This window comes from Polypterus senegalus, chromosome 2, assembly GCF_016835505.1.
Source record: "Polypterus senegalus isolate Bchr_013 chromosome 2, ASM1683550v1, whole genome shotgun sequence".
In the NCBI taxonomy this organism is placed as follows: Eukaryota; Metazoa; Chordata; class Cladistia; order Polypteriformes; family Polypteridae; genus Polypterus; species Polypterus senegalus.
In genome coordinates this window covers 66,188,437-66,205,728 of record NC_053155.1, presented here as the reverse complement: position 1 = coordinate 66,205,728, position 17,292 = coordinate 66,188,437, and the positions used below count along the sequence as shown (strand labels likewise).

Sequence of the window (17,292 nt, the reverse complement as noted above, 5' to 3'; positions counted from 1 at the left end):
TACTTTTTTTTTCTCACACAATTAATTGATATTGGCAATACATATTGATATAATATACATGCACTTAGTATATTTTTATCATTTTAAATCATTACTTGCACGACCACTTTTTGCTGATAAGATATACGATTTAGACAGGTCTGTTTTTCTTTCTTCAATGTGTCAACTAGACATTCGTAATTCTTGAGGTGTAATTCTAAAATTCAGATTACCATTTTAATTATTGTAGTACTTGTTTCTTACCAAAAATGTACGATACAGAGCAACAAATAATAAAAACAGTACAAATCTTTTTAAAAACCTATAGTTTACTAAGCTGCAATTTCAAATTTTTTTTTAATCTTTTTTTTCCCTCCAATTAAAAGTGTAAGCTGCAGCATTTTAGATAGATAGATAGATACAAGATCTCTGTCCAAACTCAAGCAGTGTCAGTTTTAATTTAAAGGACAAAATACAACTCTGAGTTTCTGTGTAGTGGTTAAGACTTCTGGACTTTAAACCCTGAGGTTGTGGGTTCAAATCCTGATACTGGCACTATGTGACCCTGAGCAAGTCATTTGACTTGCCAGTGCTCCACCTATTTTAGTTAAGTAATACGTTGTGTCCCAAAATTATTTATTAAACATAAAGAAATATAATGTGATCAATTGGAGCATTCCTAGTTGAAACCAGCAATATTAAAGTAAAGAGCAGATGGATCATTTTTAGGAAAAATAAGTAAATTATTTTTGTTACTTTTGCTGCAAGATATTTATTATATATCCTAAATTGTGTTTTTATCTACATTCAGTGCTTTAGTTAATGCTTTTTTTACGACAGAAATCTGGCTGGTACAAGATGGTTTACTAAAGAAGAGTTAGAAGAGTTACTAGTTGAGTCAATCTCAACTCATGATGTAAGTACCGCATAAAATTTATTCTTATTATTATTTCTTTCTGTTGGTGTTATGAATTACCATATAATGAAAGAGTTACATGTTTGTTAAATCTTTAGGTTGCATCTTATTTTATTTTAATAAAGTATAGTTTTACACTCAAAGTAGATGTTCAATTGACATGTTGTCATTTAAATAATGTTAGTGGTGTCTTTTAGAAGTCATTCAGTTTGGAACCACGCAGTCCTAGTTTTAAATGTTACTGTTTTGCTATAATTGGAGTTATTTTATGGACATAAACTCTTATTATAATTTTGATATACAGGGTGGGCCATTTATATGGATACACCTTAATAAAATGGGAATGGTTGGTGATATTAACTTCCTGTTTGTGGCACATTAGTATATGTGAGGGGGAAAACTTTTCAAGATGGGTGGTGACCATGGTGGCCATTTTGAAGTCGGCCATTTTGGATCCAACTTTTGTTTTTTCAATAGGAAGAGGGTCATGTGACAAATCAAACTTGTTGGGAATTTCACAAGAAAAACAATTGTGTGCTTGGTTTTAACGTAACTTTATTCTTTCATGAGTTATTTACAAGTTTCTCTTTGTTTACAGCCATTGACATGTCGCAGAGGTTAACACGTGAGGAGCGGATAGAAATTGTGTTGATGTCTGGTGAACGCAGTAACCGGGTCATTGCAGCAGATTTCAATGCAAGACACCCTATGAGACCACCCATCTCCCATGCTACAGTTAGCAAACTGCTTGCTAAGTTTTGTGAAACTGGTTCAGTGTTGGATTTGCCAAAATGTGGACGCATGAAAACTGTCACTAATGAAGAAACATCAGTGGCTGTCCTAGCTTCATTCAGCAAGAGCCCACAGCGTAGCACTCGCCGCATGTCACTGGAGAGTGGCATTAGTCGAACATCCCTTCGGCGGATATTAGCTACTCACAAATGGCACCCTTACAAACTCCAGCTACTGCAGCATCTCAATGAGGATGACCCAGATCGGCGCACTGAATTTGCAGAATGGGCAAAACAAAAATTGGAACAGGACCCTCAGTTTACGCAGATTTTGTTCAGTGATGAGGCAAACTTTTATGTGAATGGTGAAGTTAACAAACAAAACCACCGCTATTGGTCTGACACTAACCCACATTGGATAGATCCCTCCAAGACTGTTGGAACAAAAAATTGATGGTATGGTGTGGTATATGGGGTACAAAGATAGTGGGGCCATTCTTCATCAATGGAAACCTCAAGGCCACTGGATATGCGAAATTGCTACATCATGATGTGTTATCCTCTTTATGCACTGAAGCTGGCACGTTCCCTGAGTTTTTCCAGCAAGATGGTGCACCACCACATTATGGGTGTCAGGTCCGAGCATTCCTAGATGAACAGTTTCCTGGAAAGTGGATTGGTCGTGGGCCAGTTGAATGGCCCCCAAGGTCTCCCGATCTGACCCCCTTAGACTTTTATCTTTGGGGTCATCTGAAGGCAATTGTCTATGCTGTGAAGATACGAGATGTGCAGCACCTGAAACTACGGATACTGGAAGCCTGTGCTAGCATTTCTCCTGCGGTGTTGCTATCAGTGTGTGAAGAGTGGGAGAAGAGGGTTGCATTGACAAGCCAACACAATGGGCAGCACATTGAACACATTTTATAAGTGGTCAGAAACTTGTAAATAACTCATGAAAGAATAAAGTTACGTTAAAACCAAGCACACCATTGTTTTTCTTGTGAAATTCCCAATAAGTTTGATGTGTCACATGACCGACCCTCTTCCTATTGAAAAAACAAAAGTTGGATCCAAAATGGCCACCATGGTCACCACCCATCTTGAAAAGTTTCCCCCCTCACATATACTAATGTGCCACAAACAGGAAGTTAATATCACCAACCATTCCCATTTTATTAAGGTGTATCCATATAAATGGCCCACCCTGTAAGTAACATGTAAAAATCTGATAAAAGTGCATTATGAAATAAGATCTACAGACTTTATATTAAGTTAAATAGTTCGAAAGTGCTTTATTACAGTACTTTTTAAATTTTGTTTAACAAAAATGGCTAGTGTTAGGTATCTTATAAAGATCTGGTGATGACCTTTGTGTGGTATCAAATCTACTATAACAAGCTTCTTACTCCACTTTGCTAAGCAAATAAATGTAAGTGTTAAACAAGTTTTAATATTTTATTGTCTATTTGAGATGAAAGGGTTAAACAGCATTGAGACCTTATCAAATCAGGGGCATTGCATAACTATTGGTACTAGTGATGCGTCGTTCGTGAACGAGCCGGCTCTAAGAACCGATGCTTTGAAGCGAACGAGAGGAGCCGATGCCTGTCGAGCACAGCGGAATCTTCAGCCGCTCCTGCTCAGCTCTGCTGAAAATCCATTTGGCAGGGACGGGACTTTATTTATATGGGCACACAGAACATTTACTCATAATGCCGGCTCGTTCATAAACGACACATCGGACTAGGATCGTACCACTATGTGAAAGAAGGAAGGGGGGCAGATTCTCCGAAGACAGCGAGTGTTGGTACAGGCCAGGTAGTGTCGCTCTGTGTACCTGTCGATGCGACAGTCGAGGAGCCAGATTTAAATGCAAGCGCATCGTGAAGAAAAAAAAAGAAGAGTAAAGAAATGAGTAAAAGCCGAAAAAGAAGCGGCATTTGGCTGCATTTAAATGATATTGGAGACTGCAAAGCTAAGTGCAGAATTTGTAATATGAAAATATCCGTTAGAGCAGGGTCAACAACAAACCTGCACAGACATAGGCTATAAGATCCACCCACCCATCCGTGCAACTGGAGGAGAGCGTGCCCTCTCTCCTGCCATCCACTGACCCTGGAAAAGAGACAAGTACTTCTGCTGCAGCATCCACTGTCTTACCGAAAACTGCAGGTATAACACGGTCTTCAGTTCAAACCAAAATAAGCACATTTATTCCAAAAGAAATGACGCCAGACAAACAAATAAGTGCCAATGAGGAGCTGGCTAAAATGATAGCTAGCGACTTTCAACCATTTTCCATTGTGGAGGACATTGGATTTACAACTTTTGTTCAGGCCTTAAACCCCATGTATGTTCCTGGCCTAAAAACTTTTATTCAAAGAGTCATAGTGTTGTGTTGTTGTTGAGATTGGCCTTTATTTGTTTGCTGAGGTTTTGTGTTAAGTTGTTCATTTAAAGCTTTTATTAAAATGTTAAATAATAGTAACGGTGTATTTTTTGTAATGAAAGAAATGCATAAAAATACGTAATGTCTGAAAACAATGAATAAGAAATTGCTTATACACAAACCATTCATAATTGCTTAATTAGGCTAAAATATAAGCATCCAAGTGATACTAAACGAAGAGCCATTTAGGAGTCGTAAGAGCCGGCTCTTTAAAGGGAGCCGATCCAAAAGAGCCGAAGCTTTGAAAAGAGCCAGTGTTCCCATCACTAATTGGTACTGCTGCTTTATTTGCCTGTGCTTGCTTCTTTTTATTCGTATCAGTTTCAGAACATTTTATAATACAAACCGGATTCCAAAAAAGTTGGGACACTATACAAATCGTGAATAAAAACTGAATGCAATGATGTGGAGGTGCCAACTTCTAATATTTTATTCAGAATAGAACATAAATCACGGAACAAAAGTTTAAACTGAGAAAATGTATCATTTTAAGGGAAAATATGTTGATTCAGAATTTCATGGTGTCAACAAATCCCAAAAAGTTGGGACAAGGCCATTTTCACCACTGTGTGGCATCTCCCCTTCTTCTTACAACACTCAACAGACGTCTGGGGACCGAGGAGACCAGTTTCTCAAGTTTAGAAATAGGAATGCTCTCCCATTCTTGTCTAATACAGGCCTCTAACTGTTCAATCGTCTTGGGCCTTCTTTGTCGCACCTTCCTCTTTATGATGCGCCAAATGTTCTCTATAGGTGAAAGATCTGGACTGCAGACTGGCCATTTCAGTACCCGGATCCTTCTCCTACGCAGCCATGATGTTGTGATTGATGCAGAATGTGGTCTGGCATTATCTTGTTGAAAAATGCAGGGTCTTCCCTGAAAGAGATGACGCCTGGATGGGAGCATATGTTGTTCTAGAACCTGAATATATTTTTCTGCATTGATGGTGCCTTTCCAGACATGCAAGCTGCCCATGCCACACGCACTCATGCAACCCCATACCATCAGAGATGCAGGCTTCTGAACTGAGCGCTGATAACAACTTGGGTTGTCCTTGTCCTCTTTGGTCCGGATGACATGGCGCCCCAGATTTCCAAAAAGAACTTTGAATCGTGACTCGCCTGACCACAGAACAGTCTTCCATTTTGCCACACTCCATTTTAAATGATCCCTGGCCCAGTGACAACGCCTGAGCTTGTGGATCTTGCTTAGAAATGGCTTCTTCTTTGCACTGTAGAGTTTCAGCTGGCAACGGCGGATGGCACGGTGGATTGTGTTCACTTACAATGGTTTCTGGAAGTATTCCTGAGCCCATTCTGTGATTTCCTTTACAGTAGCATTCCTGTTTGTGGTGCAGTGTCGTTTAAGGGCCTGGAGATCACGGGCATCCAGTATGGTTTTACGGCCTTGACCCTTACGCACAGAGATTGTTCCAGATTCTCTGAATCTTCGGATGATGTTATGCACAGTTGATGATGATAGATGCAAAGTCTTTGCAATTTTTCGCTGGGTAACACCTTTCTGATATTGCTCCACTATCTTTCTGCGCAACATTGTGGGAATTGATGATCCTCTACCCATCTTGGCTTCTGAGAGACACTGCCACTCTGAGAAGCTCTTTTTATACCCAGTCATGTTGCCAATTAACCTAATTAGTGTTTATTGGTCTTCCAGCTCTTTGTTATTCTCAAATTTACTTTTTCCAGCCTCTTATTGCTACTTGTCCCAACTTTTTTGGGATTTGTTGACACCGTGAAATTTTGAATCAACATATTTTTCCTTTAAAATGATACATTTACTGGGATTAAACGTTTGATCTGTCATCTACGTTCTAATACAAATAAAATATTGACATTTGCCATCTCCACATCATTGCATTCAGTTTTTATTCACAATTTGTTTAGTGTCCCAACTTTTTTGGAATCCGGTTTGTACATAAAAAAAATCTGTAAGTTACGTGTCTTATTAATTTTATAATTCATTGTCCTCTCAAATGACTTTACTTTTACAACTGTTTCCCCATAGTACAGAAGATTTATTCAGCTGATGGAAAGAATATTGTGTCTTCAGTACTGCAGTACTGTGGAAGAATATATTCTTAAGTTTCGCCAGAAGCTTGAAGCACAGTCTAAGAAACACGTTATTCAGCCACTGCAGTATGATGAAGAAGGGATTGCTTTTATTGAGGGAGAAGGTAACAATTCGTATTTTGGTTTTGCTTTGGATTGTAAGTAATATCTGAAAAGAGAAATTAGGACAAAAAATTGAAATGATTTAATTTTTGTAAGTATTGTATGCTGATGCAAAACAATCCAAATATTTCTATTTAGTGTCATGGCGACTTACAACATTTATGATATAGTTGATTACATTTCTTTTAGTTTTCCAATTGGAGCACAGGCAGGTCAATTGACTTGTGCATAGTCACACAGTGTCAGTAGTGGGATTTGAACCCACAACCTCAGGGTTTGAAGAACAAAACCTTAGCCACTGCACCACGCTGCCAATGTAGTTACTCTTCTGCATATATTTTTATACACAAAACCTAAATAAGATAAAAATAAATACAAAGGATACTGTTAGAAGTCACACCACGATGCTGCTGACATGCAGTTAGTTATGCTATTATTCTGCAACTGCCACAAACTAGTAGAATATAAAAAACGCTTCTGTTTTAACAATGTGTTTACACAGATTACTGTAGAAACGGAACAGACATGAAATGCGTGTGTTCCAAACAACGATCTATTATTTCCACTCTAAAACTCCACTTCACTCCCAGAAAATCAATCAAGGCATGAGCTGGGAGAAGTTTGTGCACGTTCTAAGTCAGTGGGGGGATGGAATAGCCGGCTGCTTGCAGCCTGATTTTTATCGGCACATTTAGATGACAAAAGACGCTGGTGGTGAGCTGTGAACGATTTTAAGAAGCGATTTAAGGTGGGACGGATTTACGAGTTTTTTCGTAGGCTCTGGTAATTCTAGTGTTAAAGAGTCAGTCACCACAATTTTGTTCACTATTTTGTCATGAGTCATTTCCAAAAATAACAGTAATGATTTAATGAAATTACATGTTATTAGGATACATAAAAATATTTTAATAACATTTTAAAATTAACAGTTAAAAACAGAATTAGCCACCACAAGCCTATTTGGGCTCAAATTCAAGTTATGTAAAAATGGCATTTATTTGTTGTACTATGGTTAGATTTTGTTTGTTCAGTGCATATGACCAATTTTAGTTAAGGTTTTTTAAACATTTTTGAAAGAAGTAGAGTTAAAAGCTATGTTAGGCTCAAGTTAAAATTGCTGCAGCAGAACATAATGGATAGCAGATCATTTTGGCCTTTTGCTGACAAATTATTCTGTCACCGAAACATTGATTGATAGCATAATGAGTAGATTTTTATTGACTATATGCATAATAAGTCACAGAGTCACTCTTAATGAGGTAGTTTCTCTTTGTTCTTTTCTAAATAAGTTAAGTTGCTTGCATTTTTTTTACTTTTACCATCACAAAGTTTGTGTAACGTACCTAGCAGCAGAAAAAATGAGCTGGCGTTGTAGGTTTGCTCTGTTGCTGTTCTACAGGCTTCAGGCACAAACCGCTGCTGCACACACAACACCGTAGGTGTTTCTATGTTTTGCAGACAGACAAAAAAAAAGGAAATTTACAGAATATACAAATTGAAGTAACCTATTTCATGGTAAATTTGAAATGGTAAACTAATCCATTATTTAAGTTGCACACAATGTTTCTGCATTATAAGAAAGGCAAATTTGAAAATTCATCAGTGCCTTTAAGTGGGAGTTTTTAAAATGTGTAAAATTTGTATGTTGCAGTTTATTCAGGATATCTAAATGAACATTTTTCTTTCCTGATAATGTTCTGTGATGAATAGTGTACCAAATTTCATCAACATCAGTCCACTGGGCACTGCAGACAGATAGACATGACAACTCTAATGACTTTGTATATGTGCCCAAAATATGAGGATCTAGAGAAATCATCTTCCGTGAAATAAAGTGTGACATCAAAAGCTTTGTCATATTGTGGGTTTCAAAAAGGGCACCTACTATTAAAACTTGGATTTAAATTTTATAAAAATGTATAGGTCTGGATATCTAACTTTCCTATTGCATTTAATTCACAACATCTCTTTTAAACTTTCTTTTCCTACATTGGTGCTGACCTTTCTGCTGTACTAGCTAAACGTTTTACTTGAGATGGTAAATTGGCTCGTACCTGATGATAATAACTTTCATTATGTGTGGCATTTTCTCTGCATTTCCTGTAATTTCATTTGATGGTTGTTGATTATTATTATTTCATAATATGTATGTTTCAAGAAACAGACAACAGCCGTTGACAGTAATAGAAATCAAATAATACATCAGGAACTGATGGGATGGTTCATGTTTGTAATGTTAAACCAAAAAATGTGTAACTAGGAACACGTTTTTAGCCAAAAGATTGACTTGTTGAAAAAAATGCAGCATGATAAATATTTTTCAGCATATCTATTAACAAATATGGAACCAAATGTAAGATTTGTCCAAAATATTATACTAGTCCACAAGTGGTTCTTTATTCATATATTTTCGCTAGTAGTATTAAAAGGAACATTCCAAAACACCCTCCCATAGAGCAGCTGGACTCAAACATTCATATATACTGCACATGTCTTTAATATCACAATGTACAATCTCAAGACCTCATCTTGTACAGTACAGTGGAACTTCAATATCAGATCACTCATTCATGCATATGATTTTCACTAGATTTTTTTTTTCCAACTTCCAACTTTCCTGCTTCCTTTATTCAAACAAAAAAACATGCCCCTTCTGACTGAATTGTGCATGGATATATCCCCTTGGTCTCTGTTACACCTACAGAAGTTTTCTATGCATTCATCATATGTATTACAGTGCAGTACAAGTCTTAAGTCTCAGAATGTTCATTCATCTATCACATTCCGTCTCTTATCTCTGCATTTCCGTTCCCCACCATATCTTTAGAAGTCCCAGCAGTGCAAAAGCTGCTCACTCTTTGCCTGTGTCACCTCACAACTTCAGCCAATTAGAAAGAACAATGATGTGTTGAAGTATAGTCTTATTTCAAATAAATAAATAAGGAAAAACAGAATCGGTAATTGCAATGTGATTTTTAAATTTTGAGTGTGTGAATGGAGCTTTGCCATTTATTTTGGTAAAACATATACTGTATGTATTGTTTTTGTTTCATTTCTAAAAGTGGTTTCATTTAAGTAGCATTTCATACAGTGCATCTGGAAAGTATTCATAACGCATCACTTTTTCCACATTTTGTTATGTTACAGCCTTATTCCAAAATGGATTAAATTCATTATTTTCCTCAGAATTCTACACACAACAACCCATAATGACAACGTGAAAAACGTTTACTTGAGATTTTTGCGAATTTAATTTGCAAAATAAAAAATTGAGAAATCACATGTACATAAGTATTCACAGCCTTTGCCATGAAGCTCAAAACTGAGCTCAGATGCATCCTGTTTCCCCGATCATCCTTGAGATTTCTGCAGCTTAATTGGAGTCCACCTGTGGTAAATTCAGTTGATTGGACATGATTTGGAAAGGCACACACCTGCCTATATAAGGTCCCACAGTTGACAGTTCATGTCAGAGCACAAATCAAGCAAAGGAATGGTCTGTAGACCTCCGAGACAGGATTGTCTCGAGGCACAAATCTGGGGAAGGTTACAGAAAAATTTCTGCTGCTTTGAAGGTCCCAATGAGCACAGTGGCCTCCATCATCTGTAAGTGGAAGAAGTTCGAAACCACCAGGACTGTTCCTAGAGCTGGCCCGCCATCTAAACTGAGCAATAGGGGGAGAAGGGCCTTAATCAGGGAGGTGACCAAGAACCCAATGATCAGAGCTCCAGAGGTCCTCTGTGGAGAGAGGAGAACCTTCCAGAAGGACAACCATCTCTGCAGCAATCCACCAATCAGGCCTGGTATGGTAGAGTGGCAAGGCAGAAGCCTCTCCTTAGTAAAAGGCACATGGCAGCCCACCTGGACTTTGCCAAAAGGCACCTGAAGGACTCTCAGACCATGAGAAACAAAATTATCTGGTCTGATGAGACAAAGATTTAACTCTTTGGTGTGAATGCCAGGCGTCATGTTTGGAGGAAACCAGGCACCGCTCATCACCAGGCCAATACCATCCCTACAGTGAAGCATGGTGGTGGCAGCATCATGTGTTGGGGATGTTTCTCAGGGGCAGGAACTGGGAGACTAGTCAGGATAAAGGGAAAGATGACTGCAACAAAGTACAGAGACATCCTGGACGAAAACCTGCTCCAGAGAGCTCTTGCCCTCAGACTGGGGCGACGGTTCATCTTTCAGCAGGACAACGACCCTAAGCACACAGCCAAGATATCAAAGGAGTGACTTCAGGACAACTCTGAATGTCCTTGAGTGGCCCAGCCAGAGCCCAGACCTGAATCCGATTGAACATCTGTAGAAAGATCTTAAAAGGGCTGTGCACCGAGGCTTCCCATCCAACCTGATGGAGCTTGAGAGGTGCTGCAAAGAGGAATGGGTGAAACTGGCCAAGGATAGGTGTGCCAAGCTTGTGGCATCATATTCAAAAAGACTTGAGGCTGTAAATGCTGCCAAAGGTGCATCGACAAAGTGTTGAGCAAATGCTGTGAATACTTATGTACATGTGATTTCTCAGTTTTTTATCTATACTAATAAAAGGCAAAGCCCTCACTGACTCACTCACTCACTCATCACTAATTCTCCAACTTCCCGTGTAGGTAGAAGGCTGAAATTTGGTAGGCTCATTCCTTACAGCTTACTTACAAAAGTTGGGCAGGTTTCATTTCAAAATTCTACGCGTAATGGTCATAACTGGAACCTATTTTTTCGTCCATATACTATAATGGACTTCTGCCCGATGCCGTGGGAGGCGGAGTTCGCCTCCACGTAATTTAGTGCCTGCCCATATAAGGCCGTCCGTCAGCGGCAATCCAATAGAAACACTGCCGCTAAATATTCGCGGGTGAAGGACTGTGCTTATGCAGAGGAAGATGAGATGGTCAGGGTGGTGTTTGGCACAAACTCAGCGAAACTGCGAGAGAAACTTTTAAGTGCCGGGTCTTAGCTAACATTAAATACCGCCGTGGACATCGCACGAGATGGCACCAGCACAGCTGTGAACCTTCGATGCATGTACACCGGCGCTCACATGAAATGACGCAGTGCACAGAAAAAAAGCAACAGTTCCAAAGAGGGCTGAACAAAAACCGAATTACACAATTGAGAAGGCAGCAAAAAAATATGAAGCGTGTGATACATACAAGCATATTCATAAGTGCAGCTACTGCGGAAACAAAGCACACAGTGGAAAAAGTCAATGTTCCGCTAAAGGAAGACAGTGTAAAAAAAAAACCTGTGCATGCAGTGTGTCACGTCTCAGATAAAGAGGAATATGAGCTGTTTATTGATGCAGTAAAAAACAAATTGATGAATGAAGCCTGTTATCTTTACAACGATTGACAAACACGGAATGCAACTTGAACACAACACATCCTACAAATACGAACCTGATTGAAAGAAATAATAAAAATCAAATCCTTGATGACAGCAACACTCATAACACTCACAAAACAATTACTGTATATTGACAATCATGTTACGTTATTTTTAAAATGTTCCTTTTCTTTTCATAACTTCTTTAACACACTATTTCTCCGCCAAGAGCTGGTATATATATATATGTATATACAGTGGTGTGAAAACTATTTGCCCCTTCCTGATTTCTTATTCTTTTGCATGTTTGTCACACAAAATGTTTCTGATCATCAAACACATTTAACAATTAGTCAAATATAACACAAGTAAACACAAAATGCAGTTTTTAAATGATGGTTTTTATTATTTAGGGAGAAAAAAATCCATCAATTACATAACAGTGACAATCATGTTACATTATTTTTAAAATGTTTCCTTTTCTTCTTCATAACTTCTTTAACACACTACTTCTCCGCTGCGAAGCGCGGGTATTTTTCTATTGTGTATATATATGTTTATATATATGTGTGTGTGTGTGTGTGTATGTATGTATATATATATATATATATATATGTATATATATATATATATATATATATATATGTGTATATATATATATATATATATATATATATGTATATATATATATATATATATATGTATATATATATATATATATATATATATATATATATATGCCAGCAACACTCATGACAATGACAACACAATTACATTGTCAATCATGTTACGTTATTATTAAAATGTTTCCTTTTCTTTTTCATTACTTCTTTAACACAGTACTTCTCCGCTGCGAATCGCGGGTATTTTGGTAGTTTTTAATAAATTTACCAAAACCTCAAGTAAACTTTTTTCATGTTGTCATTATGGGGTGTTGCGTGTAGAATTCTGAGGAAAATAATGAATTTAATCCATTTTGGAATAAGGCTGTAACATAACAAAATGTGGAAAAAGTGATGCGCTGTGAATACTTTCCGGATGCACTGTATGTTCACCAGGAGATCACTTGAATTGTCAGCATTATTTAGTACATCTGACTGAATCAGTCTTGAACTGTTTTCTCAAGCCAGTGAAGAAAATTGAATAGGTGCAGTTATTAAACTAATATCATTCCAAGTAATGCAATTTTTTAAGATGATTACTTCAAAGATAGCTAATTTGTTGTTAGCTGTTGTCGCAGTAGGGGGCGCTATCGCTCCCTTGAACCCTCAGGTACCACGTCAAACACCAGGTAAAAGACAATAATTATGTTTATTACAATAATTAGGTGCACTAAGCATTTTCCACTCCACACTACTCAATCACAATACTCTAATAATAAATCAATAAACCAATCCTCCACTCCCAGACGCGTTGCCCTCCTACCACCCAGTTCAGCTCGCCATCTGGGAGCTCCCACAGTCCTTTTATACTTCCTGACCCAGAAGTGTTCCCAATCCAACAGTCCACAAGTCCTTATTCCTTCCGGGTCAGGGTAAACAATGCTTTTCCTCATCCCTGAAGCCCATCGCTCTTCCTGTGACGAACTTCCGGGTCATAGTGCACAAGCGAGTCCACTAGCCTCCCAACAGCGACTCCCAGTGACCCCTAATGTATCCAGCAGGGCTGTGCATAAAAACTACATAGTCCATGAGGCCGTGCTGGAATTCGGGGCCCGTACCTGCTCTCGGGAGAGCTCCTCCTAGCAGCCTGGGGTTGAGGGCCGAAATATGAAACTGGCCATCCATTACACTGTATTTTATACATGACTGCTTGTTGTATAATTTTGAAAGTTGATATTCTATTTAAATACTGTGAATTATAGAATGTATCCTTCATATTATGGTAGACGGGCACAATACTTCTTTCTAGTCACAAAATAATAAATACACAGCATACAAGTTTGTGAAAGTATTGACTACAGAGTCAACTCAAACTCATCATTTGTAACTAGGATTACATGAGAACATAGATTACCTACTCAGTCTTTCACATCTGTATTAAAAGAACTGAATCTATTAACAGCCAAAATCTTGTTCTAAAGATTTTTTCTTGCTGAGTTAATTAAAACTAGCCAACTTGTATAAATGTAGCCGGGCTTGCTGCTTCTAGCATTGTTTGCTTGTTTTTTTTTTTCTTTTCTTTTTCTTTAATACAAAATACATAATTTTCATTATACCGTTGTCAACTTACACAATCTTTGTAAATATTGTGTATATGTAATAAACGTAAACATTTTCATTTGGTAGGGAGAAGAAAGACCGCCAATGCAAAAATCATACTTCATTGCAATGGATCTGGAAGAATAACTGTAAATGGACTGAACTATCTGAACTTTTTTCCAGTGCTACAAGACAGGTGAGTTAATCTATGTAAGTAAAAAAAAAAAAACTGTATTAGTTTGTATTAGAATGTACTAGTGTTAAAGGAAACAAATGTAAAGAATTTTTTTGTTTTTTTTGTATAAATATTATGCAGTAAAACTGAGGTTTTGTAGCTCAGATTCTGATTTATCAGTTGACTTTTTCTAACAGCAAACTTAATTTTGTTAACATAGTCTGCCACCTTAAATGCATGCCATTTTATGCTTATGTTGGGAAAACTATGACCAGATTTTCAGTGTTCACTCCTCAGTGCCAATGTGGGATTTTAATTTTTGCCAAAAGCATATTTTATTATTCTTTGCTTAAAATATTTTAAATATGATGGTAATTCTGACTGATGGTAGTAAATGAATTTGAAGTTCTTTTTACACTGTTTTTCAACATATCATTAATTAATGTATTCAGATTTAGGAACAAATGTTTTTAGTGAATACATTTAATTGTGCTGAAATATGTAAAAATTGCATGCATCCTTACAGATATGTTCTCCATGATACTTTAAATAATCAACATTTTCTCCGTACATATGCAATTAGGAGAAAAAAGATTTTGACCCTTTGAAATTAATTGTAGTCCTGTGTGCCTGCCTCCTAAAGGTTAACTAAGTCATAATAAATGATACAGGTATTCTGATTAAACAGCTAGTACTCCAAATATTGTACATTATCATATTATTTATTGAACATACTGCATAAATAATTTGAAGGATGTATATAATGTGTGCCTCACTTGGAAACATAATTTGAATCAGGCATTCGTTGTTAATGAGATGGCAATCAAGCGTGGGTTTGTGGTTTTCTGCTCTTCACAGAAGAGATTTGCTGAACGGTAGTGTGGCCTGATGGAAAGAGTTTTCAGAGAACGTTAAATGATGAATTTTGAAACTGAAACTTGAATGGCCTACTAAATTTTTTTTTGATTTAAAATAAAAATTTCTTTACTTAGACATACTCCTTCAGTCCACAGTTAGACAGACAGTATATTTAAGTATAATAATGTCACTTTTGCAGTTTCTCACCCCAAATAAGCTCTAAAAAGTAAACAAGAACCCAATTTTGAAAAAATATGTCTCTGTGCCCTTGAGTCTACAATAAGAATAATGTGTAGCCCAAGATTTTGTCTCGGGGAAATTTATCTTGTGGATTGTTCTACTTTCTCTTTCCTGTGGCCGCTAAAAGTTTATGCGTAGCACAGCAGGTGAACAGAGTGCCACGGACATGCGCAGACAACAAAAAACCATAACAGTAGCATGGTGCAAGGTTTTTATGGCAAAATACTTGGCTTACTCACGGAGAAATCTGTGTCTAATTATCCAGGTTTCTTAGAGACCAATAGCCCAGTTCCTCTAACCAGAATATGAGTTTACATGGCATTTCGGAAACAAGGTCTCTGTGAATAACCGGGTTATTAAAGTGCAGGGAAATGCACTGATTGCTGAAGACTATTTTAAAATGTGAAAGCTTCAAGCAGTTAGGTCTGGAAACTGAGCCTTGTAAAATTAAAAAAAAAATGTATATATTAGCCTAGAGAGTATTAGTTATAATATGAATAATTCCATAATTTTTTATTGTCAGACACTGGGTTTAATGGTTGTGCATATGTCTTCAATACAGAGTCCTTCTTACTAAAATAAATGCTAAACAGAAATGACTTTTTAAAAATTGGAGCACAGGCACAACGGATACATTTCAAACCTATGTGAGCCCTTTTTCAGTAGTCGTAGGATTTTTTTTTTTTTTAATATCTACGTCATCTTTAACCTCTTGACCTTTTAACCACAGGCTATTTAGGTTTTTATATAATTTTCCAGTCTAGACTAGCAAGTTAATGTTTTTTCATGCCTCAGTGTTCTGTCTGTTCCACTGTGTTGCTTTTTTTTCTCCCACTCTAGAGAGCAGTTAATGTTTCCCTTCCAGTTTTTAAATCGCCTTGGTCAATATGATATGGATTGCACAGTCTCAGGAAGTGGCAGGTCATCCCAAGCTGGTGCAATTCGATTGGCTGCATCTAGAGCTTTGCTTAGCTTAGTAACAGAGACTGAAGCTGAGTCACTGAGACAAGGTAAGAAGAGATATTAATACAGGGGAATATCTTCTGACCTAGAACAGCAATCAAAATAAATTAAGCAAAATGAGAAGTTTACAAATTAATGCAATCATATGAACAAAGTAAGAACCAACCCAGGACCAAGGCCTCTAGTACATCATCACAGGCCACACAATCTCTCTCACTCACTCCTGCAAGTTAGTCTACAGTCACCAATTATGCATAAATAAAGCAGAACATATCAACGCCACATTATTTGAGCCTAAATTCGTAACAAAGATTTTGGTTTTACGAGGCAGCAGCATGAGCCACTGTGTCTTTTTTTTAATTGTGCAACTTACCCAGTAAAATGTTTAATTTCATGCAGAAGAGAGAGAAAAATAATTCTGATGTAAAAGGGTCTGTGGTGAGTAACACTGGACAGTAGCAAGCAATATCCAAACTTCACAGTGTCTTAATCCACATGTCAAGTCCAGTCGTATGCTTAAAATATCCAATGCACATGCATTTTACTGAAATATTGTTAAGTAAACCACTTCCATAAAATGCTCTTGTGAATGAAAAAGGAATGCACTCAAACATGAACAAGCATTTGAATTGTAGACCTTACCCCCATGGTTACATTTACATTTGTGTGCACAACTGGAGTACCTTGGGATTATTTGGTGTTGGTCTGTGAAATTGGATGGGTTGAATTTATCTTGTTTGTTTAAGCATCCTGGATATGCCCAAGTATGAAGCATATTCTGTACCTGATAATGTTTAGCTTGTATTTCTTTATCTCTTAACTTTCTGGTGTATATGTGTCTCAGTGAACTTTATGTTGATATCACATGAAGTGCGATGTTAGCCATTAAATGAGTCGTAACTGGGTTGGACTAAGAACCAGTGAACGAGGGGCGAAAGCCGGCCTTCAGTTCAAATGCTCGTTCACATATGAGCATGTTCTAGAAGTTTTAGCTCATAAGAGTGTTTTTTGGAAGTGGTTTCTTTAGCAATATTGTAGTAAAATTCTTGTGCTTGGGACATTGTGAGCATACAACAGGATGACTTGAAACGTGGATTATGCAACACATGGTTTTAGTATTGTTTCTGTTGTTCAAGTGTTTGTCTCTGTAGACACCCATTCCTTCAGAAATGTATTTTAGTTCTGCATTAAAACATGTCATACAACTTTTTCTTAGCCATCACAATAAAATATCTGGGTTAAGTAGCATTAAAAAAGACTA

At 37.3% G+C, this 17,292-nt stretch overlaps 1 protein-coding gene across 1 annotated transcript in view; it reads left to right on the top strand.

Annotated features, from left to right (window-relative positions):
• Nucleotides 1-17,292, top strand: part of mrps9 (mitochondrial ribosomal protein S9) — a 107,540-nt gene that overhangs the window by 89,747 nt on the left and 501 nt on the right. The window contains exons 7-10 of the mRNA XM_039743882.1: nucleotides 820-895; nucleotides 6,102-6,270; nucleotides 13,883-13,991; nucleotides 15,909-16,078. Coding sequence (XP_039599816.1) covers nucleotides 820-895; nucleotides 6,102-6,270; nucleotides 13,883-13,991; nucleotides 15,909-16,078 — 524 coding nt within the window. The remainder of the gene's footprint in view (nucleotides 1-819; nucleotides 896-6,101; nucleotides 6,271-13,882; nucleotides 13,992-15,908; nucleotides 16,079-17,292) is intronic.